Below are 26,524 nucleotides of genomic sequence, written 5' to 3'. Positions count from 1 at the left end.
CATTACAATAAATTCTTAAAATAGTATGGCCAATTAATCGATTTTAAGTATTCATCGTTCAGCGAAGCAGACGACTATATCAATTTTGTCATTTTTGCGAGCAAGCTCTTTCATGTATCTTGACTTTCCACTGCTATAAGATCAGGTATAATTCTAAACAAGTTCGTATTAATGTTCATATGTTTTGACTTAAGTTGCAAGTATGAAATCAACGCAAATTTTCTTTGTATAAAAACTAGGGGGATATACCAAAAAAGGTGTGCAAGATGATGGGCCAGCATGCCAAGTTCATTGCTAGGACTGTATTGGTCCAAAACAACAATGTCGAAGAAGCCTGTCGTATTATTAACAGGTCCACCCGCATAAGTTACAACTTACATGTTTTTTTTTTCATATATTCCATTTAAATTACAGGATTATGGGCTCAGAAGGATGGTTTGATCAGTATCGTAGAACTCGACGATATGAAAAGCCTTACATGGTATGAAACAAGAAATTAAAGATGAATTCTAATAATTCAATGATTGTATTTCATAGGCCAGAAGGAGGATCAATTTTGAAAAATGTAAAGCCATTTACAATGAAGACATGAATAGAAAAATCCAGTTTGTGTTGAGGGCAAATAGGGTGGACCCATTTCCTGGTTGTTAGAAATTCTTCATCTGCATAGTAAAACATGATTGTTCCATAACTATAAGGAAATGTCTGTTTTATTTTATTAAACATCTAAAACAGCTCTAACAACTTTAGGTATATTACAACACTATTGCCATTGAAACATTTACACCTATAAAAGACTATACAAGCAAGAAGGGATGATTTTGCATAGGAACATAACGACCAGACAGTTTCGACACTATCTTCATTCCAGTCATTTACAGAAATGAGTAACACAACAGAAAAGACTAGACATGTAAACTGATTTGTTTAACAGCTAGCAAAGTTAAGGCACTGGGACTGAATAATGTCGCTCGTCCTCCTCAATGATGGATATTAAATTACTGAAGGATTCGAAATCTGGGTAAGACGTTCGTAGGTCCACGTTGTCTTGCCCATCAAGATTTGTGGTCGTGGGACGGTATACGTCAATGCGGGCGTGAAGTGCAAATCCCAATAGATAATACTCGGCCTAGAAAACGGATAAAGATGATAATTAACATTACGCGACTCACTTCTTCGCACTATTTCTACCATTCTTACGTTCCTCTGTAACGCGCGGCAATTTAGTAAACGTAAAACAAGCAGAATAATGTCTCGTAACAATATGAGGTAATAGTAAAGAAGCAAACGTACCCGCTGTAACGTAGCTGAATCCCCAATGGGGTTCAGATAATTAATCGTCAGTTCTTTGACATTTTTGGAATCAGGTCGTGCAAAGAGACCCAGGGCGAACAGCGGAAGTGCATCTCCAAGCGAATCGGTTAACTGCAGATTCAAGGCAGCATTCAACATGTGTAACTTGAGAGCTTCCATGAGTTGTGTGTCTAAAACAAGGTCAGCATTAAGACGTGACACTAAAGCTTCTAACGGATCGGTCTCCTTTTCCATTTCTTCCATCTACAGTAAGAAAAAGAGCATTAACAAGTACTTTAAATTGATAACATTAGTAGGTATACCAAACGGTCCAGCGTTTCTAGACATAAACGCATGCCTTGTAAGACGTTATTGGGTCCATAGGGCAGTCGGTGCCCAAACGTCCATTGCCGAATCCAGTCACCTCCGTGTGCCAGCTCACGAGAAATGGAATCGATGGCTTCACTTGCTCGAGGTATAGGAATCCTCTTCATCACCATCTGACACAGCGCTGCTCGCAAAATTCCGTAGTTATCACCGCGCATCTTTCTCATCCGCCGGCATTCCGTCATGCGTTCCAATTCGATGTACGCCTTTGTTTACCAAACAATCGGGATATCAGAAAAGATGATATGCAAGCTTAACTGCCAAACAAGGTACCTGTTTAATAGTCTGAGCACGCGGCGTTGGTGCTTGCCAAGTATCCTGGGCGTAATGATGCAATAAAACAGTAATTCCAACCGCCTCTTCTCTCCAGGCTGCTTCCAGATCAAGTCCAAGATCGGAGATGGCTGAATCCCGATTTTGCTGACTGGCTTTTGCCCACTGTCGACGCTTGACCACTCCGATGCTATCTTCGTGGGATGAATCATCCGGGCTGGTAAGGCAGCTACTGTACGACGAAGTCGTGGTGCAGCTCATGGAATCATTCTCCCTTTTCAAGAGAAATGAAACAATGTTTTTCTTCTCGATCCCAGTATTGGCCATGACTATCTAGTTTTCCTACCTCTTCTCTTGAAGAGGTGAGAGGATTGAGCCAGTTGTAAAGGAAGTTGATACATCGCTGCCAGGTGTTCCTTCCCACTCCAAGTAGCCGGATTCTTGCGAGCACCATTGGGGACTAATAGTTTGAACGTCCAACAGATTGCCACTTTTGTACAAGACGAGCGACTGGCTAGGAGCTGGAACTACCGGATCCGTAAATACCAATACCTCTTCAGAGGGTTTACTCTCTTCGTCCAGGACGGACGATTGTAGATCACGGTTATCCCATTCCATAGAGATTCCGTCTTCGTCGCTAGATAAAAAAAAAAAGTCAAATCACCTCTGGCTATAAGGCAGAAAAAAAAGACAGTCAAGAATACTACCTTCCTGAAACAAGCGCAAGTTGCATGCGACTTGGTGAAAAATCTGAAGCATTTGAAGCTACGTCGCTGATTTCGTCTGGGATGGACGTTAAGTTTAGCATTCCTTTGAAGGAAGATTGGGACATATGGAGAGGAGCGAGCTCCATGGTAATACTTGAGAGATCCATCTCTGATTCGCCACTTGTAATGCCAGATGGATGGACGTCGTGAAGGGTATATAACTCATGATTCATGGCTAAACAGTTGTTTTTGACGCTGTTGATCTCTTGTTCGATTCGTTCGATAACCTCCAGAGTGTTTGAATTACAACTCTCGCTGAATGGTATATCAAGGGAGAAATCGGAACAGTCGCTATCGACTGAATACTCCCGGATCAGTCGACTCGTTTCACTGCAATCTGTTCCGGATATAAAGGATTCCACAGAACTATCCCAAAAACTCCAAGAGCTTCCTTCCGACTATTCAGAAACAAACGGAACGTGATTTGAAAATTCATAAAAAAAGTGCTCGGCTAAAGGAAATACCTGAAGGTATTGATCTTTAACAGAAAGGCTGTAAGAACGGATACGACAGGCATGGCTGGGTGACGCTTCGTGTGATGAAAATCCTGAGAATGACTCGTTGGATTGGCGAACCAAAAAGCGTTCATTTTGTGCAAATTTGTGCAATGAATGCGGTTCATTGAACTTAACCAATCCATCGGGGATGGAATAGCTCTGGTGAAGTGGCTGCGGATGGTATTCAACTTCCTGCGTTTGTTTATTGCGACGAGGTACGTGACGCCAACGAGTGCGAATTTGATCGGCTATGTATACTCCTTTTCCAATCTAAATTTGGAACGATGTGTCCAATCAACAACACATACAAAAAATTTAGTTTTTCATCTAGCGATGAAACATTCCAAGACTATGCAACACACCTTGCGTTTTGGCCTGTGATCGCCCGAAAGGCAGTTGAGACCGACCGAGATGTCGACTTCGAACAAATCAAATAAATCCTAAATTTGATCACAATACATCACCGTTAGCCAAGAAAACGAAAACAAAAAAGTACATGCCCAGTCTATTCGACACCGCCACGCTATTTATGGATCAATAGGTGGAAAGGATCCAACGGTCCTAGTATTGACGTCACACGACAATACGTACCTCTTCCATTTCCTCACAATCGCCTTGTTGTTCCATTTCAATGGTGAACGGATATAAAGAAGTTCGTCTTCCACTCAGGTTTCGTTTCCTGTGCATGGAGTAGAGCCAGTGGTAACAAAGAACACCGCCTACTCCGAGAAGTACTACGAATCCTGCCGCCTTGGCTGAAGAAAAAATTGCACAAACAATGTAATGTCAAATGCAAAAATGTATGGTAGTTCGACAAAACATTACCTGAATGTTTGGCAATAGCCCATGCTTGTTCGAGCCAACAAATTTCAATGCCGACATTACCAGAGAAAGAACACACACCGCTCTCTAAGGCGATGGCACCTGGACTGGCTACAAGACCTTGATTGGAGCATGAGGAAAAAATTCCACCATTTCCACCAGGACTGAAGTAGACAGCAAAAAGAAGGCCTCCGGGTGCTGCACCAGAGTAATCGACCATGCTGGATAGAGACGGGTGACAATCAACTGAGGACGAAGCAGACACGTCCTCCAACAATATGAATCTTTTCTTCATTCCAAGTATTAAGGCTCCAAAGGAGAAAAGAGTTGTACACCGGCATCAAGCTTTGGTTTCTTTGCACACTTTAGTTGCTGTCACAGCAAGTGGTTGGATGTTATGTTCCTGAAAAGAAAAAAAATTAATAAGCATAAAAGCTGATATTGCAATTGAGGAATTTGCATAAAACCATAGGTCTATTGAGATTAAATGGGAAATTACTTTCTTGCTGGTTACATAGGGATGTTTAGCCTAAATAGCAATAATGATGACTAATAATGTATCTTTTTTTAGCATTAAAGAAGAAGATTCAACGAAATCTAAGAGAAGAAACTTACAGTGACAAGTACTAATGGAGGATATACATTGGAACTAGGACCATGAATCAATAACTTTCTCGTCCAGCTGAATTTACACTAATAGTCCCAGGGCCCTGCAAAGTCGTTTTCTCTCCTAGGCGACCGTGCCAGCCTACGTGATTAGCTAAACGTAGTTATGTTTACCTTCTAAACAATCATTGGCTTCTCAGTGAGAGGTGATAACCGTTAACTTTCTCAATTGCAGGGACCAAAGGTTGCCGGGCCGAAGTCGGCCACGGCTTCCTTTTAACGAACTTGACCGCTAGGCCAATTTATTGCGTGGTGACGTTAATCCAAGCTTCCAAATACTTAAAAACCCACTATAATTGAACCCAATAGCTGGGTACACTATTCTTCTGGATCCATCAACACTGTGACCACAATACTAGAAACAGCTGGGTCCGCCAGCGTCTGGGAAGAGATACTATTAGTCAAGGCAAACTTTAGCTTCAAAGTTACTAAAGATTTTGACCGGTTAGATATCTATAACTAACATAAGAAAGGCACCTAAATACCCTTATCACATAGTATGGGCAATGGAGAATTGCTAGGCCGCTGACCATTTAACAACATCCGTTGTGGTTTTTTGAAGTGGGAATAAAATTGTCTCTGTTCTCGTAAATAGCTGAATGATGAATAGCTTCCGTTTTGGTTGTGTTGTTCGTGTTCTCTGCACTTTCCAGTTAGAGTGCTCTCTAGGCAAATCTGTTATGTCTAAACAAACCAGAAGCGCAAAACTTCACTTTCCCTATTCAGGAGAATCACCCATCCCTAACTTAACACCCTAATAAACACACTGTAGTTGCCAAACTGGTGGTCCGTAGCAGAATTTTCAATGTTTGCATGAGCGTGCTGGTATTTACTGGGTTGGCTTCTTTTCAAAGACGATTTCCTTTTTCATTTAAAAGATTTGTGGCGCCACCTTTGCGAACGTGACAAGCACGTAACCTGCGGGTATACTAGGACCAAATAAGATGCAAAATCACGTCCGACTCTTGTTGCTGCGAAAAACGATGACGCAAAACGTGTGATGGTTAGCCAAAAGTTAAACTTTGCGCATTTCAGGCAGGAACTGTTTATCCTTGTACCAGTTTTCCTTTGGAATTTAAACAGAAATATTTTTCGTTTATGTTCTAAAAACAATTTCGCGAATGTAGCATGTTGAATTGCGGATTGACGAGTAACTTTTTATTTGTTTTTTTTTTTCGTTTATTTTTTTTTTTGCTCACAGATGGCGATGAACTTCTAATCTGTCAGCAGATGTCGATGCTGCAACCTTCGCAGACGAAAATACGATTGTATAATAAGTTTTATTTTACCGGGGAAAAAATTCGAATCAGTAATATTTACCATGGCGTGGGATTTAAAAAATGAGGAGGAGGTAAAGCAATACCTGGAAAACTTAGGAACAGAATATAGGTTCGGATGCTTGAGCGAGAAAAAACCGGAAGGTGAACGACATCGGCTTGCTCTTAACCTCTTGAACATTTACCATAATACTTGTTGTGTAAACTCTCAAAAAAGACCTAATAGAATGTGTTTATTACAGTGTGCCATCTCCTGGGAGATTTCATGGAAAGTATTAAAAAGGATTTCAACAAAGCTGCTTCTTTATACAGATCTACATGTGACGATTACCATTTTGGCCGGAGCTGCCACAAATTTGCTACCTATTCACTGACTGGTAAAGGATGTCAAGCCGATCAACCAAAAGCTTTTGAATATTTCAAAAAAGGTTGCAGCCTGGGAGAAGCAGATTCCTGCTTATATGCTGGCCTTTTGTGCACATCCAACAATGAAAAGCATCAAGTTAAACTAGATTACCCACAAGGAATGGGATTCTTGAATCAATCATGTGACAAGGGTAACCACAATGGATGCTATTACCTGAGTGGTATGTACCTTTCAGGTGTACCAGATGTTTTAGAGAAGAACATGACAACAGCATACAACTACAGTATGAAGGCCTGTGAATTAGGAAACATTTATGCTTGTGCCAATGTAAGTCGGATGTACTCAAAAGGTGATGGAGTGGCACAAAATCCTGAATTAGCCGCCAAATACAAAAACAAAGTTTTTGAAATGGAAAAAGAAATGCGAGGCCATTTCAAGCCTATCGAAATGGAAAGAGGAGCTTAAACGGAAAAGAAACGTATGTTAATGTACAAATCTTTGTTGTCCCTGGAAGTGCATAGCTTTTAATTATTCAATAAAAGAAATAGGACCATGTCATCGAACTCTGTTTCTATTTACGCACAACAACGGAATACATCAGCCAACTGACAATTCAAAAGGTAAAGAAAAAGGAACCAAATAAAGAAAAGACAGCAAAGTGTAATTGAACACTGTTTTGTGTTGCACGTATTAGAACTGTATCTGGTCTCCTTGCCAATTTATATTCTTTCTTTTGGAATAGAAATATTTAAATGCATCTATATTAAAATTTTGACATTAACTGAGTGGAACGGGATGGCTTTCCCAATACCTAAAACAAAAAAGAACACGAAAAGTTTTGCAACAAAGAATTTCAAAACAAGAATTTTAAGCCGGGAAAATTCAATGGCAGTAACAGAACGTCTTCACCAGACGCAGGCCATTTCTCCGGTCAAACCAAAAATGCTTTCTAGGAAAAAAAGCAACTGTTTATCAGCTTCAGGATCTCCGAAAACATCTTCGATTTTCAGGTCTTCTATGTCCACATCTGTGGCTTCGTACAAGTCATCGGCTGCTTCGACCTTTTCCAATTTAACAAACTTCTCCTCCACCTCATGTGCTACGGACTCGCTCCAAAGTAGCAGTCCTCTAAGCCCAGCCAGAGTGTGAAGCGAAGGGGGCAGAAGTGATTCCGGCGGTGGGGTCTCTCCAGACAAGTAGCGTGCGTTGTAGGTATCATGTTCTATTGGAAATTCCGCAATCATGTCCAGTAGAACCCTATATGAATGGAGGTCTTTTTCTTCAATTCCAGATGCATAAAATGCATCTATGGTGGCACGATTCCATGCTCCTTTTTCCACGTTGGGAAGCTTGGTCGTGTCGAACTGGACGCCCAACAAGCGACAGAGAGCAGCGAGCACTGGGCCGTTTCTGCGACCATCGCCGGGAAGCGACATGACGCGCTGACGGTACTGCCTGAAGATTCCCATGGGTCGGAGCAACTGTTGGAGTTCGTCTTCAAGTGGGATTTTGACTCGGCTCGGTCTTCCACGGGGTTTCAATTTAGTAGCAACTTTAGCCTTTCTAGCAATCACTTGTTTTCGACCGCTTTCAACGTTTGAGACGGTCACATTCGGAAAGGTATAGGAAGCGCGTGCACTGTACTTTAAGTGGCTCCACATTTGCGCTACTGATCGACCAAGAAAATGCGGTCGAATTCCCTCCCAGTCGACTCTGACTAATCCATTACTGTCAACATATACATGCTGGTTGAAAATTAAAGTGAGCTTCGCATCGTCTTCCTGAAATGCAATTTGAGAAAATTACGGTTTGGAAAAACACAAGACGTTTGCAAAAATTTACCTTTGACCAGCCGAATATACGATTATGGTTATTCAAACGGCGTTGGAAGTAAGAAAAACAATCGAAAGCAGGTCGCTGTAGTTTACTTTTAGTTTTACGTGCCAATTCTATTGCGATTTCCGACCACGACACGCCCCGATTCAAGTCGACATTTGCAAGCAGTGTTTTAAGGGCTTGTTTTTCTTTTGTACTTTTTTCTCCTTTCAATAAATCAGAGCGAAGGTAATTTGTCCACCAAAGCCGTAAAAATTCGCCAGTATACTCAAACTTATTTGGAAATATCACGTAGGCAATCAAATCCCATCGGACGAGATCTATACGATGAATGGTGGAGTCTTTGAAGAGTTCGTGTTCATCTTGTCCAAGACTGCTAATTCTCTGTTTTAGTTTTGCCAGAAGCATCTCAGTAGATCTCGTGCCGCGTCCTTTTTCTTTCTGCATTGCCAATTTCTTTTCCAATTTTTCTTGTTCGGGCCCCAGTTTGAGTTCTAATGCCAACCGTATAACTTCCGATTTTACAGCTTCGTGCAATTTGATTTCTTCGCAGTCCGTCATTTTTATCCTCTTTGACGGAAAGATTATGGGTCTCAAATTTAATTTTCGTGCAATATCTACATCTGCATTCACTGCAAAAAAAAAATTTGTTTGTTAAATGGAAGAGTTTGTCTACGAAACACTTACTTGGAGGAATTCTTTCCAGAACTAAATTGCTCTTGAAGTAGGGGGCTCCAAAATATGAGATTGAGAGCTGTTGTCTTTTGTTAACTCTTTTTTCATGTTCTGTTTTGTCTGCTCCAGAAATTCTTTTTCTCAATGCTATTATTTCTACTTCCAATTCATTTTGTTTTTGGTAGTTCAACCGAAGAGTTTCTTTAAATCCATAAAGAATGCCTTCAAAATCCTTTTGTAATTCATGATTTAGCTGTAGTGCTTCCTCTAGCAAATTGCTGAGGTTGGAGGGGAATTCTTCTTTGATATCATCGGAGATGGGTTCCTCTTTGAAATTGATGTGTGTGGATTCCTCATGGAAATCAAAACAATACTCTGGTTCTTGTTTGATTTCGATCTTCGGGACGGCGATTTTATGCTTTTCTTCTTCCAGATTATCATTAAGCGGGAAAATAACGAAATCTACGATAACATTCGATTCACATTCGTCTAACAAGAGCTCAAAATCATCGCCATACAGGTCTGCCATCCTAATCACTTCGCGCTTGACGGAGAAGGTTTAAATATTATTCAATTACGAATGACCAAAAGTTAATCTACAGACTTCCGTGCAGCCATACCAATCTACACTACGAAAAACTGCTGGAAAATGCAACGGTCAATCAACGTTGATCGTACGAACTGCGCGCCTACATGAAGTCGTTTTTTTTTTTTTTGTGGCTTAGCAGTGTTGCCACAAACCTTATGTAACGTAACAAGTTTTTAAATAAAAACATAATGCCTTTTTCATACTAATGCAATCTTGGCCAAACAAATACCAGTTTTTTATTAATGGTTATTAATTTTCTTCATTTCATTACAAATTTACAATGCTCAACTTGTAAAAGGCCGCCAGATGACACTGTCTTCATACCACCAGAGAACTCCACCACGTGAAGTGACTCATTGCTACATTGAAGTTGGGCATGGAAATAATTTGAACTCTGCCATCCAGCAAGATTTGCTAGCACGTTTGACGATAGATTTTGTGGTTTGATTTGGAGTTCTGTCGAGAAAGAATCTTAGTTCGACTAATTCCTGTATTTAGAGCAACGTGTACCGAATAATAGTAATCGCAGAACCGCCATACGTTTTCTCGCTGCCTTGACTTCATGCACGACTTGGCTCGAAAGAATCATGGCTGCCCTTGGTCAGAGTTTTTCTGAACTCAATCGTAAACTGCACAACAATTGAGAGGTGAGATTATTATCAGTGTTTAGCGTGAAAGGAAAAGCCAGGTAGCCCCAAAAGGGAAGAAAATGGAAAGAACTTTGGATTGCTCTTTCATTGAGTGCTGCTGACCTCGCCGACGTTAATACCCATATTTATGTAATAGATAGTGTATGGTGCAATGTAGTGGCTGATACATGGACTTCACGTATAGACGCTTCATCATCCATCACATGAAATGTGAATTTTCCAAGGCCTACCATCAGTTGAACACTGATAATCACGACTTCTGACAGCTACAATGAACGATCCTTGACGGACGTCCATCAGGTACATCTACCATCATGCTTGTCTTTCTTGCCAAGTATAAATTCAAATGATTTGCATTTCTTTATTTCGAAATTATCTATGCAGTTTGCCTTCGAGTTTGTTCCTTGAGAAAGTGCCAGCATGCGATACGGTGATAAAAAGAATCAAATTCTGCATATACGACGATGATGTATCGGCGTTCATGATCGTCCCTAGATTGCCAAGGATGGCAGCACTGCTGATTTTATCTGAACTGACGGCTCGAAATTGAATCCAATCTTCATCGTCTTGCTGACATCGAATGTAAGTGGAACTACATTTTCTTTTAGTACTAGAGCTTTTTTTTGCATGGCTGTTTTTTTTTTGCAAGACATCCAAACGGAGCTAATGGCACCTAGTGGTAAAAAATTGCAACTTTCGCGAAGAATAACGTTTTGCTTGTAAATGAAAACTGCTGCATTTAGAGGTTTTTCAACTTCTCAATGAAAAACAAAACGACGGACTTTCATCATCGCTTTTTACTAAGAACGCTTTACTTTTTCTGCGTACGAATGGCGTTTAGCATTAGGTTTCAGCATAGCAGGACCTGGCTTCCTTGCATAGTCGATATAACTTGTGTTTACAATGCACCATTAGGCGTGTTAAAATATTTCTCTCGTGCGTGGTTTACGTCGTCATTTTTGAATCGTATATTTTACGTGCGAACACGAGAATCGCGGAATTCCTAAGACCTAAAAAAAAAAAATGCTTGAAAACGAAAACAAATCGTGGCAATTTGACTACTCACGAACAAACTTTTGTTGTGTATCCAAGTGGTTTTTGAAAAGATGTTGGAATATTAACCAGTAACGTATCCTATTGGTTGTACCAATGGAATGCGAGAAGAACCAGGAAAAATCCCACCCTTTTTTTTTCGCATCATGTAGCTAAAATAAAAGTGCATTGTACCGCGGGAGTATTGATGGGCCAACCGTGAACGAGCAAAGAGCTTGAGATTAGCCCATAAAAGGCTAGGTCTGTGTATTTTTCCCACGCGTTTATCGGCCCGTTGTATGGCCTCGCCATCAGGCTCTAACGCCGAGAGAAAAGACGCCGCAAAGTCTGGCTTTATTTTTCTCGGTCTATACTCGTTTAAGCGTGACAGAGGCCACGACCGACGCCGACTTAAAAAACAAAATCCACACATTCTATTTTCGGACAATTTCCTCATCGTTTTTAATTTTTTTTTTCGGCTCTTGAAAATTCACGCAGCTTAAAAATGTTTCACGGGAAAGAACTTGTCTTTTTGCAAACTGGTCGTGCGTGAAATGGACAAAAACAAAATGTCAAGTAAAAATAAAAGCGGTAAACAAGTGGGAATGATAAATGACTCGGCTCGTTGTGACATAATCGCGGTGTAGGATATGTCGACAGACCGGCAGAAAGGCAAATCAAGTCATCGCTTAATTGTTCCGCTTCGTCAGTTCCGAGCTGTTCGTACGAATTTTCGTCTTGCATATATTTATGAAGATATGTAAATGATAGTGGGCCGCGCGTTCCGAATGATTCATCACAGGGGGGGGGGCGCGTGACGGACATTTCTCTGGCCGGAGATAAAGAAAATGGACTTGTAGACGCAAAAAAAAAATGTGTAACTGTTTTTTATCTGAAATACTTGCGTAACATTTCCGAAGGCTTTTTGTGGCATCATTAAGGACGGAAAAATGTCGACCGAAGATAAGTGGCCCCGTATTTTCTATTCGTTCAGATAAAAACAAATTGGAACATATATTTTTTTTTTTTTCTTAAGTTTTCAAAAAGAAAAATTTCCGGGACTGGGCACGCGACTGCGGTATCTATTCCGTGTGGTGATGGACGGGCGTGTGACACGTTTACCACCTGGGCACGATTTCACGATCGAGGCCGCCATTAGAGAGTTCGCTATCATCCAGTCGTGTAAGAGTGGGAGGAAAATTTTTAATGATATCTTTAAGCTGAGATGCCCACTCCCATCTTCTCGTTTTGACAGCCGTGAATCTGACATCCTTTCTCGGGAGCAGATAATCACACTTGCACTACATTTACTGTCGCGTTTCCTGGCGTGTGCGATGTCTAATCGGCGCTGATTTTTTTTTATTTAAAGCGTTGCATTTTGATTTCGAATTCATTTTTTTTTTTAGTGTGTTAAATGGGGAGAATGGACATAACAAGGAATGTGATTTACTATCGACTTTTGTATTCCATTCGTATTTGGGTGGGCAGTCGAAGAAGGGAAATGTGACATTTTTATAAATGTCATAAACTTTCACTACGTACGTGGCATTTGAATGATAATTTATTTCTCGTCTTTGTGGTTACCGATTTTCTGAAAATCAACTAGGCCATTTTTTTGTTTTTTAAAGTTTCTTACGGTATCATCAGCTGAGAGTTTGCCAGACGGGAGTTCTTTTTTAAAAAAAAAAAGTTCTTTTTTTTTCTTATTTCATCCTCTTCCTCCTCCTTCTTCTTCTTCTTCTTCTTCTTCTTCTTAGCTCCCCCTTGTACACACCGAAAAAATCTGGCCGTAACAAAAAGGACCGAACGCCAACCGAGACTTCACCAGTCGGTCGAATCATCTCGTAGCGAACGGTTCGATCCCGAAAGAAGTAAAACTTTTTTTTATTTTCTCTCCTCTTCCGAAAAACAGTTTCTTTCGTTTTTTAGCAATTTTTATTGATCGCTAGTCCATTCACGATTTTTTTCCCACACTAAGTTTTAATTTTCCCCTTACTCGTTTGCTAAAATAACTGGAAGCAAATCAGACAGAAAGAGGCGACTTTTAAAGTTTTTGTGTGCATTTCAACATCAACAAGTTTGTTTTTTATTTCCTGTTTTTCTTTCTTTCTTTCTCGGCTGCCAAGTTCTTCAACAAAACCAGCAGGTTCTCTCGTACAGAATATCCAAAAAGTATTTTTTTTTCAACGCTGTCGACTAGCTCCAACCACCTGTAAGTCCAGATGAAAAAAAAAAAAGTTATAAAAATTTTTTTTCTCTTGTTGTTGTACGCACATCTTTTCAGCCTTTTATGGTGTGTGCCCATGAAGGATAATCTTTAAAAAAAAAAAAAAATACGTAAGGCTGCGAAATGCGAGAACACACATCGTGTGGTAGGGAGAGAGTAAAGAGAGCCTATAGAAAAACCCTTGCCTGTAGGGTTATGCATTTTCCATATGGCAAATGAGAGATCCGGCTCGTGAAAAACAATTTTTCTTTAAAGCTTTCACCTCTGACCGTCCTCATTTCGTTTAAATACGGCCATCGTCTTTTTGAATTCGTTTTTAACTCGCGTTTGTCGTGGAGCACTAAAAAATGGCGTCGTAACGCGTAATTGCTTTATTTAGTTTAAATTTCAAGATTTTTATTTTTCCTTCTTTAAATTCGTTTTTTTTTTTCTTCTCCCCTCGTCGGCTGAGAGCGTAAACAGAGGAAGTGATAAGTCATTGATGTGGTTTCAGTGTCCAAAAATCTGAGTGGCCCATATTCTCTTTTTTTTTTTTTCACTGGAATCGAAACGCGTGACGTTGCATTCCTTATAATGTAAATATCAATGCCTTTATAAAAATATGATCGTCTTTTCACAGAAACCATCGAATTATATTTTTCAAAACACATTTTTATTTCCCGCGTTTTACCGTTGTTGCGAGTTACTAGAGCGAGAATTAGAAATAAAATCGAAAATTACACGAAAACTCCCTCCCTCCCTTTTTTTAAGCATCTTGTTCAACAGTCGTTTGCTCTGTCGTAAATAGAAGCCATTCGTTTTCTTTCTTTTGGAATCAGATAAATTGATTTGATCGTATAACCCGTTTCAGGGTTTGCTGTAAATCAAATGGTAGGAGAGACGCCCTAACGGTTGATTTCCATAAAGCACGAAAAAGATATTTAGATCGAATTGAGACGAATTATTAAACACAATCAAACTCCCTCCCCCCCTGTAATTTTATTCAACAGGAGGGGGGGTTTTGTTTTTTCCTCAAAGGCAAAAAAAAAAAAGGAAAATGTATGGAAATTTCTGTCGGTTAGTTTCGGTCATTCGAAAAAGCCCGGCGTAAATTTATGGCACAAGAGTCCTGTCAGTTTTACACAACAACAACTACGAAAAAGCCAAAAAAAAAAAAGGAGATTCAGAGAGTCCAATTTCGGAGTCTCTCCATCTCAATAGACCAGTTTAATTGCCATACATCTACCACCTTTTTTTATCCTTTTCTTTTTGGCAGATACAACTATAAAGCGTCTGTCAGATGCAGAGTGGTTTTTTTTCAGCCATTTCAAAAGGAAATGTTTCTGTTGGGCGACGCCCTTTTCTTCGCTTACTCTTGTTAAGATACGCAAATGCGTGAATCCAACAGCTTTTGCGAACGCTTTCTGTTTGTGTTACACATTTCGCGTTGACGTACGCACTCGCCCCGCAGCCATATTCTAATTATGTTTTAATAACATGCATGGTACTATAAAAAGAAATTACAGGGCCCCAAGAGTTCAGCGTGACTAGGAAGCGGATTCGCTCATTAATGCGGCCGTAGACATCGAAAAATGATATCCGCCTTTATATTTTCAAATTCATTCCCAAGGTTTTGTTTTGTTTTTTCTCAGAAAAATTTCTGTTGTTTTTACCTACACTGTGTGTGCGAGGATGCGCCTAAATCGGAAGACGAGTTAGTTGCGTGTGTGTGTACAAATAGGGAAATCAAAGTTGTTGTACTGGTGGGTTACTTTAAATCGGGTGGGTAGTACACCTGTCGGGGTCAGCCAACTCTATTTACGGATGCTAGAAGAACTTGCGTTAAGCGTATGCGTCATTTCGTATATCAAGTTTTCCTATTTTTTTTTCTCTCTCTTGTTTTCTATCCTCTCCAATCGACAAACGTGTCAACAACGCCCAAGTGCGAAATATTCTAGTTGGGAACAAAAAAAAAATGCCTTCTTAAAAAGGAAATTTCTTTAAATTCATGTGCCAAGAGAGAGACATGGAAATTTTTTTGCGGGACATACAAACAAAAAAAAAGTGCAAAAGCTGCGTCATTGGTTGATCAAACATCAAAGCTAAAATAATAAAAATTCAAGAAAATGCGTGAAAGAATTTCAGTCAATACAACAACAAAGACACATGAATTATTCAAATAGCGTTAGCTGAAGAAAAAGAAATCGTTTTGGGGGCTTTAATTCTGGCCAGGTGAGGCTATAGGTATACAACCCAATTGACAGGTTTCCTTTTGTTGCTTGGCTTCTTGTTTTATCTTGACAAACCAGTGTCAAATTATGTGGCCCACTGATATTCTTTTGTTTTGTTTTTTTGACGTTTTCTTTGCCGTGAATTGCGTTTAAGTTTAGTATTTATATACCAAGCTTCAGATGTTGTTATCCGCACGGATAGAATCGAAAACTTTCACCTTATAAGAAAGGGAGGGGGGAGATCTTTTTTGTGTGTGTCTAACAGTCGAATTTGACGATCGTGTCACGCCCAGCTCGTCGTCAAAAGGTCTATAGATAGACATGAATCTCGTAACAAACTGTAATAACTATAACAATCTGATGCAGACATTTCGGGAAAAAAAAAGATCGAGAAAAAATCAGGCGTTTGATTCGATAACGAAAATTCCTTCTCGGCCAAGTTTTAATTTTAAATGCATCCAGTGTCCTATTTAACGTGGCGTTAAGAGCGACAACGGGAGAAAAAAAAAATACCATCGTCACGAAATCCAATCGACATTTGAGAGGATTACCATTCAATCGGAAAGAATAAAAATGTTTCGTAGAAAAAGAGGTCTGGGGCAGGGCAAAACGAAATTCTATTTCTTCAGTTAAATGCCGTGTTTTTGTTTCAGAAAAAAAGATATATATATATATATATAACCCGCTGGTTGAGAATTATACTTTTTATTTTAGCATCTCAAGTAAAAAATATATGTATCTTTCTTTTTCTTTCGGTGGATAAGGTCCTTGGCCTTATATGGTCACGCGTGCATGTCGATAGTACAGGTAAAAGATGGTGCAGGGACTTGAGAGAAGATGCTGTATATAAAAGAACACCATCCCGGAGGGGGTTGCTCGGCTTGTTTTTTTTTTTTGAGAAAATTTTTTTTTTTTTTTTAATATCTTTCACAAATTTTTATTTTCGCTATTTAGCGCATTAGTTCGGCCAGACATGGTTAGCCCACAGCGGCCTCCCCTGCGCCATTCTATTGCGCACTATATATATATACAGTATTTTTTTTTGTTTTTGTTTTTCTCCGACATCCTTGAAAAGTCACCTCAAAATGGTGGTGACCATATGAAGGTGATCAAGAAAGAAATTTAGTTCTGTACCTAATAAATCAAACGATAAAAGAAAAAAGGGCAAAACACGCAACTTGCAATTTTTATTTTACTGTATTTAGAGTGACGTGATATCATTAAAAAAAAAAAAATAAGCTCTAGAAAAAAACAACAGTCTTGTAACATCACGTAATAACGTCATTCATTTGTTTTTTTTCTTTAAAGGTCGGAATGGACTCCAGGAAGAAGATGAGCTTCTCTTCGGCCAGCATCGAGTTCATTTACATGGCAGCGTCGCCGCCCTGCCGCGCCGTTTGGATGTGCATCAAAGAGTTGGGCATCGAAGTCGACATGCGCCACATCGACATGTACAAGAGAGCCGAGCACACCCAACCGTGGTTCATCAAAGTGAGTTGGCGCTAAGAAAAACATTTTTTTTTTTGGCCGATCCCGACGATTTTATTTGCAGTTGATGGCCGCACCGGCTACCTATTGTAGTCATCGGCGTATAGCTCGAACCATCTACGGTTTTTTTGTTCACCGATAATACCACGACATCTCGACTATATTGGAAAAGTCCAAAAATAAGAAAACAAAAATCTTTGATTGGCCGTTTCGTGAATTCCTAACCTTAAATCCTTTTTTTTTTTTCTTTTTCATTGTTGCAGTTGAACCCGCAACATACGGTGCCTACCATCAACGATGACGGATTCATCCTATGGGAAAGGTAAGAAACTTAGGAAACTAAAAAAAAAAATTAGCATATCTATTGGTTCAGTTTTTCACATCGTGTTATGACGTAGAGACTAAGTCCGTTTGAAAACAGATGGTTCCTTCCCCGTTGTTGCCGCACGTACGCTATAAAAGAACCGGGGCCTGTGTAACATACTGTTTTCTGAATGGCGTCTAGTGTTTCAAGGCTCGAGGGGGCGGATTCGAAATTTTTTTTTTTTTTTTTTTTTTTTGTGTGTGTTGTTCAACAAAACACTTTTGGGGGGGGGGAAGAGAGACAGTCTGGCCAACTTTTTTGGGTTGTTCTCGGAATGTTGGTGTATTCTATACCCAAGATGATGAAAGAAGATGACGTCAGTCAAGTCCCTTTTTTTTTTGTTGTTGTGAGGGCAATTCCTTCAACGCAACATGGCGTCATCGTTTTTATAAAAATAGACAACAAGAAATTGAATTTGGGGAGGTTTGTTGTTGTGGCTTCTCTAATCGCTCTGGGAAATCGCTTACAATCGTGCGGCCCAAAAACAGAACGTGTGATTGTGCCGCCGCCAATCCCGAAATGGGCGTTTGCGGAACTTTTTTTTTTTTTTTTTTCGGGAGAAATCGTATTTGAATTCTTTTTCTTCCACTCTTTTTTTTTCTTCTTCTTCTTCTTTTGATGTGTGCAATCTCTCACCACTGGGCATTAGGCGTTCCTATTATTAGAGGAAATCGATAGATGGTGTTGTCTAACCTCGATGGCTAGGTGGGGCCCGTGTATAATCTGAGACTGCGTCTTCACAGCACAAAGAGAAAACAAAAAGAAAAAAGCTATTGTTTAAAAATGATGACATTGTAAGTTTTCCAGGTTGCCACATTTTCAAATAGTTTCTAGAAATTTTTGATAGTGGGACGTTCTTTTTTTGCCAACACCATTTATAGGATAAGAACCTATTATGTTTAAACAGTGGAGGGGAACGTTGCAAACATACGGCGATTTTTTTTTTAGACCCAAAGTGTCTTGTTACAACTTTTATTGACATTATGTAGTTACTGTAAATAATTTTATTACCTTCGGATAGAGTTCTTTATGCGTAATAAAAAAAAAACAAAAAACTTTTCCTCCTTTTTGAAAATTGCCAATCAAAAAGGACCGTTCAGTTGAACGCTGCACGAACGCAAGATGAAATTACGGCAGTCTTTGTGTGTGACACGCAATTCTTCTTGTGTTACGGTCGCGTGGTAAACGACAATTCCGCACACTTTCCTTAAATGCCACAAACAGGTGATTCTAATAAAAAATAGACATTTTTTTGAATTAAAATTATAGACACGAATTAGAAACGCGAATAGAATTGCTTTTCCCTTTTTGATTGCGTTTAACTTGAAAAATTACAATGTGTCATTTCAAACGCAATTCGTTACAAGTTTAAACGATGACGTCCACAAAGAAAATGATGGCACCGCTTGTCAGACACATCGCCAAGAGGCGAATCTCTACGTGAACGTTTCGAATTTGCATAAAGATCGTGACGTGAACTACGCCGACGTTGTTGAAATGAGAGGGCATTGTTTTGTTTTCTTGTTCCTTTTTCTTGTGTGCGAGAAATCAAACGAAGGAAAAGCTTGTGACTATTTGTATGCGTATCCGTTTTGATTTGGTTAACTCCGCCCATCATACGTGAATATTTTCAATTCATTTTTCGTACGATCCCCTAACCAAAAAAAAAAAACAAGAGACACGTCAGTTTGAATTATACGACTATTTATTCATTCGGGAAGGATCGATCAGTCTCATATGAAATGGCACACGCGCTTTTTATAATTCCCCTTTTGTTTTTCGTAACATCAATTGTATGCATAATCAAACGTGTACGGGAAGTCCTCCCCGTGGCCTACAAGTCATTTCAAATGGAGATTATATGTAGTCAGAAGCAAACAAAAAAAAAGGGCTTCTTATTTACACAAGCTCTTTTTTTTTTTCTCAGCCAGAGGCTGGAACGCATTTTTAAAACATGTAAAAATTACATAGTAAAAAGTAGGAAAAAGCTACCATATGTTTTCAACAAAAAAGTGTATGGCGTGTGTGTATCATTATTATGACCGTATCAACGTATCCGTCACTGGTTCTTATTTTGATGTGCTGTTGTGGCACTTTTTTTTTTTTATTTTATTTAACCGCTGATGATTACAGGTGGCAACGCTCCTTCCAGGTATAGACGTTAAACAAACGAGACACCTCCTCCCTTAACAGCCAAAAATTTTATTCAATTTTCTCAACGAGTGTGTTGGGGTTTTTTTTTTCTAACGAATTTTTATTTATCTCTTCTTCTTTTTTTTTTTTGTGTGTGTGTGTGTGTGGAAATCCAGTCGCGCCATCCTCGGCTATCTGGTGAACAAATACGGCAAGGACGACCGAATCTACCCCAACGATCCGCAGAAGAGGGCCATGGTCGACCGAATGCTCTACTTTGACATCGGCACCCTCTACAAGTCGATGGTCGACTACTTTGTAAGTCATTTTCAAAGAAAACTCGTTCAACTTTTCGTGTGTGGTATCTTCTTCAGTTTTTTTAGAAAAAAACAAACAAGAACTAGGGCCAATGTAAAAAGAAAAAAGAAAGGTGATGATCGATCAGTCTGTCCCCGAGGCGATTGATATCCAACGTGAAATATTTTTTTGACGTCCCGCCTAATGGATTTCCCGCACAGGGCGGGAATGAAACATTTTTTTTTTTTTTTTTAAAGGCAGCTTGTCTGTCTATGTAACCTGGATTTGGAACTTGGACTTATTTGGAGCCTTTTGGGAGGGGATCGGGGTGGGCCGTCAAGCCCGCGGGAGTCCCGAATGCTATTTCCGTGTTACTCTTTATTGAAGGGTGTGTGTGTGTGTGTGTCTGTGAGAGAGCTCAAATGTATGCATATTTTGTGTATACACCGTCATTTCTTTCGTCTGATGAGAGAAACTACTAATATTTCCAGCAAATATCAAATGTAGTTTTACCCTACATGGTAGAAGAATTGACCAATTCATCATCCATCCATTTAAACTACGCCCAATAGCGAGATAGTTCACTGCGATTACGTCAGACCCCAGCGGCAGCACTGTACACCCCAAATGTTGTTTTTCCTTTTTTTAAGGAATAATTAATGTCGTGGGTGTGTGGTCATCATAGATAGCGAAAATTTGTATTTAGAAGTTTGTTTTACAAACTGGTTTTGCATAATCTAATTTGATAGCGCACACACACACACACACACAAATTTACTCTTTTGCGGGATGCTTTTAAGCTGATTACCGCGTGTTTTGATATTATTTTCCCGTTTCAAAAAGAAATTTTTTTGATATCTGACGGTGAATTGAGTTTTTCACGCGCGGACCCCACGGATTTCAAAACGAAAGGGATATCTGAAAACACGAGGGAGACAACATGTTTTTGATTTATTTGTGTGCTTACTTCCCGCGGGAGTCTTATGTGCCGCGGCAACTGTATATGGTCAGTTCCTTTCAGCGCAACAGGGTGTCTTTTACATATGTAGATTGAAAAAGACCTTGCGAAATCTTGATCGATAAATCAAATTGACGAAACCAAAAAAAAAAAAGAAAAAAAGAAAAAATGAGAACGAACCCATCGAAAAATGTTGATTTCTCACGAAAAAAAACTTTATTTTAATTATAGCAACCGATCCTGTACATGGGCTCATCAGGTGATCCCCAAAAGGCCAACCAATTGAAATCGAGCCTCGACTACCTGGACCAGTACCTGGAAATTGAAGAATACGTGGCTGGAGATAATCTGACGATCGCTGATTTGGCCATTTTGGCAACCGTAACTCACCTGGAAGGTGTGGAGTGGTCGTACAAGTCGTACGAGAACATTTTCCGTTGGGTCACGAAACTCAAAACGGAATTGCCTTACTACAACGAGTGCAATCAAGGAGGTATCAACATGTTCAAAGATTGGGTGAAACTCCGGCGGGAGCAAGCGGCTGCCACGGCCGCTGAAGAAGCCGCAAAATCCGTCCGCAAAAATTCACGCACATAATGCGTATGACAAAAAAAAAAAAAAAAAAAAATGGAATAATAATTATTTTTTGAATTATTTGTTTCAACCGCATTTCCCCTCCATAGATTTGATGCTGCCAAAATTTTTTTTTTTCGTTTGGTTCGTTTTTTTTATATTTTGTTTTTGTTTTTGTTTTTTCAAAATTCACTTTTGGGCTTTTTGTAGCAATTCAATTGCACTCCACTCCTCCTGCCTTCCCCTCTTTCTTGTTACATAACATAGAATGTCCTCGTTAACGACGATAGGATTGTGATTAATTATGTTTGTTTTAATATTTGGAATTATTCTCCTTTTTCAACCTAAACTAGATTTAAACAGAAGAATCATCATTTTGTTTTCCTTTTTCTCTGGCCGTTTGCTAACACACAAAGAAACAAACTGAAAGAAAACAACTTCTTAAAAAAGAAAAAAAGAGAAATGTGTCATTTCATCGTCCTTTGAGAAACAGAAATACAAAGAAGAAAGCACAGCACATAGAAAACAGTTACAAGAGTCGTAAGTGTAGTAGCTGTGTAGGAAAAAAAAAGGGCGTGCTTCGTTTATGATTTTTGTCGTTTCAAATTGTCGGATGTTTTCTTTTTTTTTTTAGTTTTGTTTATTTGGTTGGTCTTCAGGATTTAAAAAAAAAAAAGGGATGAGCAACAAGTTAAAAAAAAAAAAAACTTGTCGGTTGAAAGCGGCGACTCGAGTGGCTCGTAAAACACTCGGCTAAATCCCGACGTTCAGTTTTCTCCTTCCATGTGCGGCGGCCTTAAACAAACAAGATATATAACACGGTAGGAATTTTCCGTATAGCCTAAAAAGAAAATATTTTTTTTTTATAAGATGTGGCATTAGGAGGATGCAAAAATTAAAAAAAAGCTTATATTTACTGTTTTTAAATGCGGCTGGAAAAAAAAAATGAGATGAAAAGCTGGACCATTCGTAAATCAACACCGCGAATGTCCTCCAAATTAGTCTGGCACATCTCGAACGCAGCTGTCCCGAACACACCCCGTTAATTTCCTTCTTTTTTTCCCCACTTTCTCGAAAAGATTGGAATCCGTTTTTGTTGTTGTTCTAATTAGAACTTTAAGGAGCCGAGTTCTAACTCTGGAAATGGAACGTGTTGAGGTTTTTCTTTTGCGCTACTAAAGTTGAAAATATTCGGCACTAACATTGCTGTTGGCTTAGTTAAGTATCGTGGTAATCAGCCTACAAACGAGCAAAAAGAAAGAGCGTATAAATACCTGGAATGAAACGTAGTAGATGCTGTCACGACACATCACGCGTAAGATTTACGGCTGCAGGGCCGTGCGTTGTTGAGACTGCAGGAATTCTACGCGTGACCGTGACAACTGCGTTTGACGTAAGAAACTGTCCTTTTTCGTGGGCCATCTAATTAATGAATTATATTTTAAAATTACCAAATGAATTAAAAAGAACTTTCCACGAGCTGTGTTGGTGGCGTTCCTCACGGACTGCCCTTCAACGACTGTAATTAAAAAGAAAAAGAAATCACGTTGTGTGTGTCCATCATAACATAAAAAAAAATGGATGGCCTTTTTTAGGTTTGTTACTTCTTGCAAGTCATTCTTCATGAATTACGATCGTTTTCTAGCATGTAATTAAATCAACCAACCTTGGGGAAGATATGAAGTATAGCAGCTGATATAGTCTCCAGTAAAAAGATATTAAAATTTCTTTTATCCTGTGTGTCGTGTTTTTTAAATGTGCACAATTCTCCTCGCTTCTTCTTTTACGAGCCAGAAGGCTTGCCGGCCGGCACAATTTTATTGGCTACTTTCGTACTTGGTAAAAGTCTGCATCAATCACATATTCAACATTAGAAAGCCGTGAATTTTTTCTTACATACCTTTCTAACCATCAGCCCTGCTGAATAGTCAAAGGTGGAACGAAATGGCAATCGCGTGAGTCGATAGAATTGAGCGTAGCTGTTGAAACGATGGATGGGTGCCGTTTGAACGATGTCTGTACCTAATGCTGAGTTTATGGTAGACTACGTCACTAAGCAACTCATAATTACTGAAAGCCTCCAACCAGAAAGCTTTTTTTCTCAAAAGCTTCATTATGGCACATTTGATATTCATGTTTCTTCAAACATACGATTTTCGTTGAATTGCTATTCAAGATGGCGTTGATGTGGCGTCCATCGTTAGCAATTCAATCGACCTTCGTCCCTGTAAATCCTGGCATTCAGAATAGGTTACTACCATAGGTTTTGAGTTTATCAATGGATTATTAATTACCTTGGGCGTAGACTTACTTCGACGCGTTGAAACCATGAAAGAAAGGCTTTAATGACGAATACTTTTCACGTCAGGTGCACACATCTCGAAACATGCGTTTGGAATTTTATGAGCTGCACCTTAGTTTGTAGACTAATCATCCGGTTGTGTTCTTTCGTTTTTAGTCAGCGTGGGACTAGCAGTCGAAGCATGTTTAGTTTCTTTCACGGTACGTACAGCACAAACGAAAGAATAATGAAACGTGAGTAACGATGAAAGATCGACGGGGGATGTGTCAGTGTACGCGTACCTGTTTTCTTCTCGTGGGAAATTGAATTTTAAAAAAGCAAAAAACTTTTAAAAAAGTTCCATTTTGCTTTTCTACATTTGTTATTTCCAGATAGGGATTGTATCACATGTTCCCCGATAGAGATTGTATCATACAAGGAACCTCTATTATTGTCAAATTCAACGCCATCGACCAAACTTTTATCTGAGATTTCTCCCGATAGGTGGTCCGATATATTTGACGGCGTCATCTTTGAGGTACAGCGAACGATAGTCGCCGCAGATTCAACCAAATACGAAGCGTGTTCAGTGTGCCAAAATTGTCCTTATCATCTGTATAAGTATATCTTCACATTTAAATAATGAATTAAAAGATTACAGTAGCAAAATATTTGGCTTATCTTGGCTTTTTATTTGAAGCAGGAAATAGCGTGCTACGTTACCAGAACTCTGATCAGGGCGACCGAAACCCGAATCCTATTGCTAACTTCATGACTGGAATGAGAGCCCCTGATGTGAGATCTTCCAGGCAGAATGTTAGCAACTCAACCTTCGGTACTATCTCTTCCATTACTGTCTTTTATCTTTAATTTAAAAGGCATACTGTATATTCCATCGGCTAACATTTAAAATCCTCCTAATAGGTTAGCACATCTGCGATGCAGAGATCAGGTTCGTCATTGAGAGGTGTCTGAAAATAAAACAAGAAGCCCATATTAAAATTGTAGGACAAAATTTCTACAGTCAAAATACTTACTGAACACCTGGTCAGTATGGAATGCTTAACAGGCAAATGGTGTAGTAAATATCCAATTAGTTTCAATATTCTGCCTAATTTAAATGATTTTTTTCTAGGGGATGAAAGTATAAGATGCCCAATGTAGAAAATGGACTTGACAGCATGTGTAGCTACCTTTGGTTTTGCACATTCAGAACCTAAGGTTTTTTTGGTATTGGTTATTTCAAAGCAATAATAATTGTGCTACAAAAATTTGCAGTGCATGCTGAACTGACCTCATTTAATAGATGAGAAAAATTTATCTAATAACATTAAGGAACTCCAAAGATGCTTTACATTTACAACTGGTGAGGCTAATGTTATTAATCCTCTACCTCCATGTATACAAAAAGCCGCAGTCCTTTAGCCAGGTGAAAATAATTTTAATGTTATTTCAACAATGCTTGAGAATCTTGAGAAGCTGTGTAGCGTCTCGTTACATGATGAACCGCGGAGTTACCATTATTGTGGAGATGGTTATATTTGGTAATGATATTTCTCGGAGTTGGTCTAGTTTTCTAATTTTAACCATTTATCCATCATATTAGATAAAACTCCTGGGAAAAAAAGTATTTAGCTTTGTACAATGGTTACCCGAAGGGAGTAAAAACATCCAGACATTCATTCCTAGGCAAGAAATGAATTCTCTTTATATTATTTTGAGATTTATGACTTTGTTTTCCGGTAACTTTCAGATTTTAGAAAATCATTAACGCTTCACAAGCTAATAATATACCTGTTTTCGCCCCCACTGCCTAATTGATGACGACTCGGCACTTACAGGAAAATGCAGTACCCCAAGGAAGCCTTGTGTCGTCATAGATAAACTGTACATTTTTTTTTCAAACTGGTATCACAAATACATCCATTAAGTTTATTTTTTTATATTTATCAATTTTTTTTACAGGAAAGGATCGTATTGGACTTGTGCAGGTTTGAATACACACCAAATTACATCAAATTCTTAAATGATTAGTTGTCATTTCTGAATTTGATAGCATGTTGTGGATGTCCAAATGTGATATTGCAAGTTTTTTTCATACAGGATGATTAGAATATCAAAAGAATTGGAACAGCGAGCAAAAGATGGAAAATGTGACGCTTATTTTCATGAAGTTAAACAAAGGCCAGGTAACAAAAAACCAAGAGCGTTGATGGTTTCTTCGCCCAGTTGCAAATGTTAATAAGCTCATTATTGAAGAAGAGAAAATTAGGCATGTAAGAAGAAATATGATGAATAACTCTGAGAGGAAGGATTTTGGCTTTTCTCTTTTGCTGCTGATCTTTCACACGTTCCCAGTCAACTACTGAGGGTTTACGCCAATTTAGTACGTCCTCGACATCAAGAGGTTCAACTGAACTGGAATGGATATCCAATCATTTTTTGCCTTGCCGAAGACCTATAGTCAACCGTTAACATCATTCAGAAATGAATGGTTGGGTTAGGTTAAAGTTCAACGGAAGCCAGGTACTCTGACGACGATGGACTCGTCTTAAATGCCATCGTGGCATCACACTATGGTTGGGACTTACTGTTACTCCTTTTACGCTAGTTCCTTCTTTTGTTATGACGAACGAACAATTGATTATATCAGCAGCAATAATTTGGAAGGATCAGGATAGCAGCATACGGCTCAACAACATCCAAAACAGCCCATTGCGATCCAATACTCGCGCATTGAAATGGCAGCCAATAGTCAATACCACTCCCGAACTCTAGAGGTAATATATTATACCGGACATGAATGTTTTGATATGTACTTAACTAATGTGTCTTTTTTTTTTTCATTTGAGTGAATTGTAA

General features: G+C 39.1%; 5 protein-coding genes and 2 long non-coding RNA genes across 12 annotated transcripts; 5 read left to right on the top strand and 2 right to left on the bottom strand.

Annotated features, from left to right (window-relative positions):
- Window positions 1–4: 4 nt before the first annotated feature.
- On the top strand, window positions 5–736 carry LOC130695199 (small ribosomal subunit protein bS21m-like). The gene is made up of 4 exons (XM_057518321.2): window positions 5–145; window positions 240–352; window positions 415–481; window positions 538–736. Exons 2-4 carry the CDS (start codon window positions 267–269, stop codon window positions 649–651), a joined length of 267 nt encoding a protein of 88 aa, XP_057374304.1. The 5' UTR covers window positions 5–145; window positions 240–266; the 3' UTR covers window positions 652–736.
- A 55-nt stretch (window positions 737–791) lies between these two features.
- Window positions 792–5,367, bottom strand: LOC130694896 (uncharacterized). 4 transcript variants are annotated; one of them, XM_059495145.1, is made up of 11 exons: window positions 5,218–5,293; window positions 4,043–4,423; window positions 3,809–3,972; window positions 3,580–3,657; window positions 3,185–3,487; window positions 2,661–3,118; window positions 2,300–2,590; window positions 1,954–2,227; window positions 1,617–1,886; window positions 1,294–1,557; window positions 792–1,129 (listed from the first exon to the last, which is right to left on the bottom strand). In XM_059495145.1, exons 2-11 carry the CDS (start codon window positions 4,332–4,334, stop codon window positions 944–946), a joined length of 2,580 nt encoding a protein of 859 aa, XP_059351128.1. In that variant the 5' UTR covers window positions 4,335–4,423; window positions 5,218–5,293; the 3' UTR covers window positions 792–943. The 4 variants fall into 4 exon arrangements, with proteins under 4 accessions (XP_059351128.1, XP_057373988.1, XP_059351127.1 ...); XM_057518005.2 differs by having other exon boundaries at window positions 793–1,129; window positions 4,043–4,442; window positions 5,236–5,367; XM_059495144.1 differs by lacking the exon at window positions 5,218–5,293 and adding an exon at window positions 4,655–5,165 and having other exon boundaries at window positions 793–1,129; window positions 4,043–4,442.
- Window positions 5,368–5,965: 598 nt separating this feature from the next.
- LOC130694939 (cytochrome c oxidase assembly factor 7 homolog) lies at window positions 5,966–7,106 on the top strand. Of its 3 annotated transcripts, none has more exons than XM_057518078.1 (3): window positions 5,966–6,126; window positions 6,225–6,827; window positions 6,898–7,106. In XM_057518078.1, the coding sequence occupies exons 1-2, from the start codon at window positions 6,027–6,029 to the stop codon at window positions 6,812–6,814; spliced, it is 690 nt and encodes a 229-aa protein (XP_057374061.1). In that variant the 5' UTR covers window positions 5,966–6,026; the 3' UTR covers window positions 6,815–6,827; window positions 6,898–7,106. The 3 variants fall into 3 exon arrangements, with proteins under 3 accessions (XP_057374061.1, XP_057374060.1, XP_057374059.1); XM_057518077.1 differs by having other exon boundaries at window positions 6,892–7,106; XM_057518076.1 differs by having other exon boundaries at window positions 6,225–6,907.
- Window positions 7,107–7,245: 139 nt separating this feature from the next.
- LOC130695172 (uncharacterized) lies at window positions 7,246–9,389 on the bottom strand. Its single transcript, XM_057518298.2, has 3 exons — window positions 8,873–9,389; window positions 8,192–8,817; window positions 7,246–8,130 (listed from the first exon to the last, which is right to left on the bottom strand). The coding sequence occupies exons 1-3, from the start codon at window positions 9,387–9,389 to the stop codon at window positions 7,255–7,257; spliced, it is 2,019 nt and encodes a 672-aa protein (XP_057374281.2). The 3' UTR covers window positions 7,246–7,254.
- A 403-nt stretch (window positions 9,390–9,792) lies between these two features.
- On the top strand, window positions 9,793–10,684 carry LOC130694964 (uncharacterized). The gene is made up of 3 exons (XR_009002208.1): window positions 9,793–10,096; window positions 10,236–10,399; window positions 10,484–10,684. It is a non-coding gene; the product is annotated as an uncharacterized LOC130694964 (long non-coding RNA).
- Window positions 10,685–12,921: 2,237 nt separating this feature from the next.
- LOC130694933 (glutathione S-transferase 1-1-like) lies at window positions 12,922–21,978 on the top strand. Its single transcript, XM_059494875.1, has 6 exons — window positions 12,922–13,002; window positions 13,258–13,343; window positions 16,877–17,059; window positions 17,320–17,378; window positions 19,730–19,871; window positions 21,040–21,978. The coding sequence occupies exons 3-6, from the start codon at window positions 16,883–16,885 to the stop codon at window positions 21,403–21,405; spliced, it is 744 nt and encodes a 247-aa protein (XP_059350858.1). The 5' UTR covers window positions 12,922–13,002; window positions 13,258–13,343; window positions 16,877–16,882; the 3' UTR covers window positions 21,406–21,978.
- Window positions 21,979–24,382: 2,404 nt separating this feature from the next.
- On the top strand, window positions 24,383–26,101 carry LOC130694977 (uncharacterized). The gene is made up of 7 exons (XR_009002229.2): window positions 24,383–24,497; window positions 24,587–24,738; window positions 24,798–25,206; window positions 25,269–25,570; window positions 25,628–25,653; window positions 25,766–25,851; window positions 25,922–26,101. It is a non-coding gene; the product is annotated as an uncharacterized LOC130694977 (long non-coding RNA).
- The last annotated feature ends 423 nt before the right edge of the window (window positions 26,102–26,524 follow it).

The sequence above is a fragment of the Daphnia carinata genome, chromosome 4 (assembly GCF_022539665.2).
Source record: "Daphnia carinata strain CSIRO-1 chromosome 4, CSIRO_AGI_Dcar_HiC_V3, whole genome shotgun sequence".
Lineage (NCBI taxonomy): Eukaryota > Metazoa > Arthropoda > Branchiopoda > Diplostraca > Daphniidae > Daphnia > Daphnia carinata.
This window is presented reverse-complemented; position numbering and strand designations above follow the sequence as displayed.

Bases quoted from the DNA above. Each gene is read 5' to 3' on its own strand.
- LOC130694896 (XM_057518005.2), bottom strand. From the start codon at position 4,334: ATGAAGAAAAGATTCATATTGTTGGAGGACGTGTCTGCTTCGTCCTCA. The intron at 3,119-3,184 runs GTATTTCCTTTA...GTTTCTGAATAG, and splicing joins TTAAAGATCAATACCTTCAG to TCGGAAGGAAGCTCTTGGAG. The intron at 1,887-1,953 runs GTACCTTGTTTG...TGGTAAACAAAG, and splicing joins GTGCTCAGACTATTAAACAG to GCGTACATCGAATTGGAACG.
- LOC130695172 (XM_057518298.2), bottom strand. From the start codon at position 9,389: ATGGCAGACCTGTATGGCGATGATTTTGAGCTCTTGTTAGACGAATGT. The intron at 8,818-8,872 runs GTAAGTGTTTCG...TTTTTTTTGCAG, and splicing joins TCTGGAAAGAATTCCTCCAA to TGAATGCAGATGTAGATATT. The intron at 8,131-8,191 runs GTAAATTTTTGC...ATTGCATTTCAG, and splicing joins GTATATTCGGCTGGTCAAAG to GAAGACGATGCGAAGCTCAC.
- LOC130694939 (XM_057518078.1), top strand. From the start codon at position 6,027: ATGGCGTGGGATTTAAAAAATGAGGAGGAGGTAAAGCAATACCTGGAA. The intron at 6,127-6,224 runs GTGAACGACATC...TGTTTATTACAG, and splicing joins GAGCGAGAAAAAACCGGAAG to TGTGCCATCTCCTGGGAGAT.
- LOC130695199 (XM_057518321.2), top strand. From the start codon at position 267: ATGATGGGCCAGCATGCCAAGTTCATTGCTAGGACTGTATTGGTCCAA. The intron at 353-414 runs GTCCACCCGCAT...TTTAAATTACAG, and splicing joins GCCTGTCGTATTATTAACAG to GATTATGGGCTCAGAAGGAT. The intron at 482-537 runs GTATGAAACAAG...TGTATTTCATAG, and splicing joins GATATGAAAAGCCTTACATG to GCCAGAAGGAGGATCAATTT.
- LOC130694933 (XM_059494875.1), top strand. From the start codon at position 16,883: ATGGACTCCAGGAAGAAGATGAGCTTCTCTTCGGCCAGCATCGAGTTC. The intron at 17,060-17,319 runs GTGAGTTGGCGC...TCATTGTTGCAG, and splicing joins CCCAACCGTGGTTCATCAAA to TTGAACCCGCAACATACGGT. The intron at 19,872-21,039 runs GTAAGTCATTTT...TTTTAATTATAG, and splicing joins AGTCGATGGTCGACTACTTT to CAACCGATCCTGTACATGGG.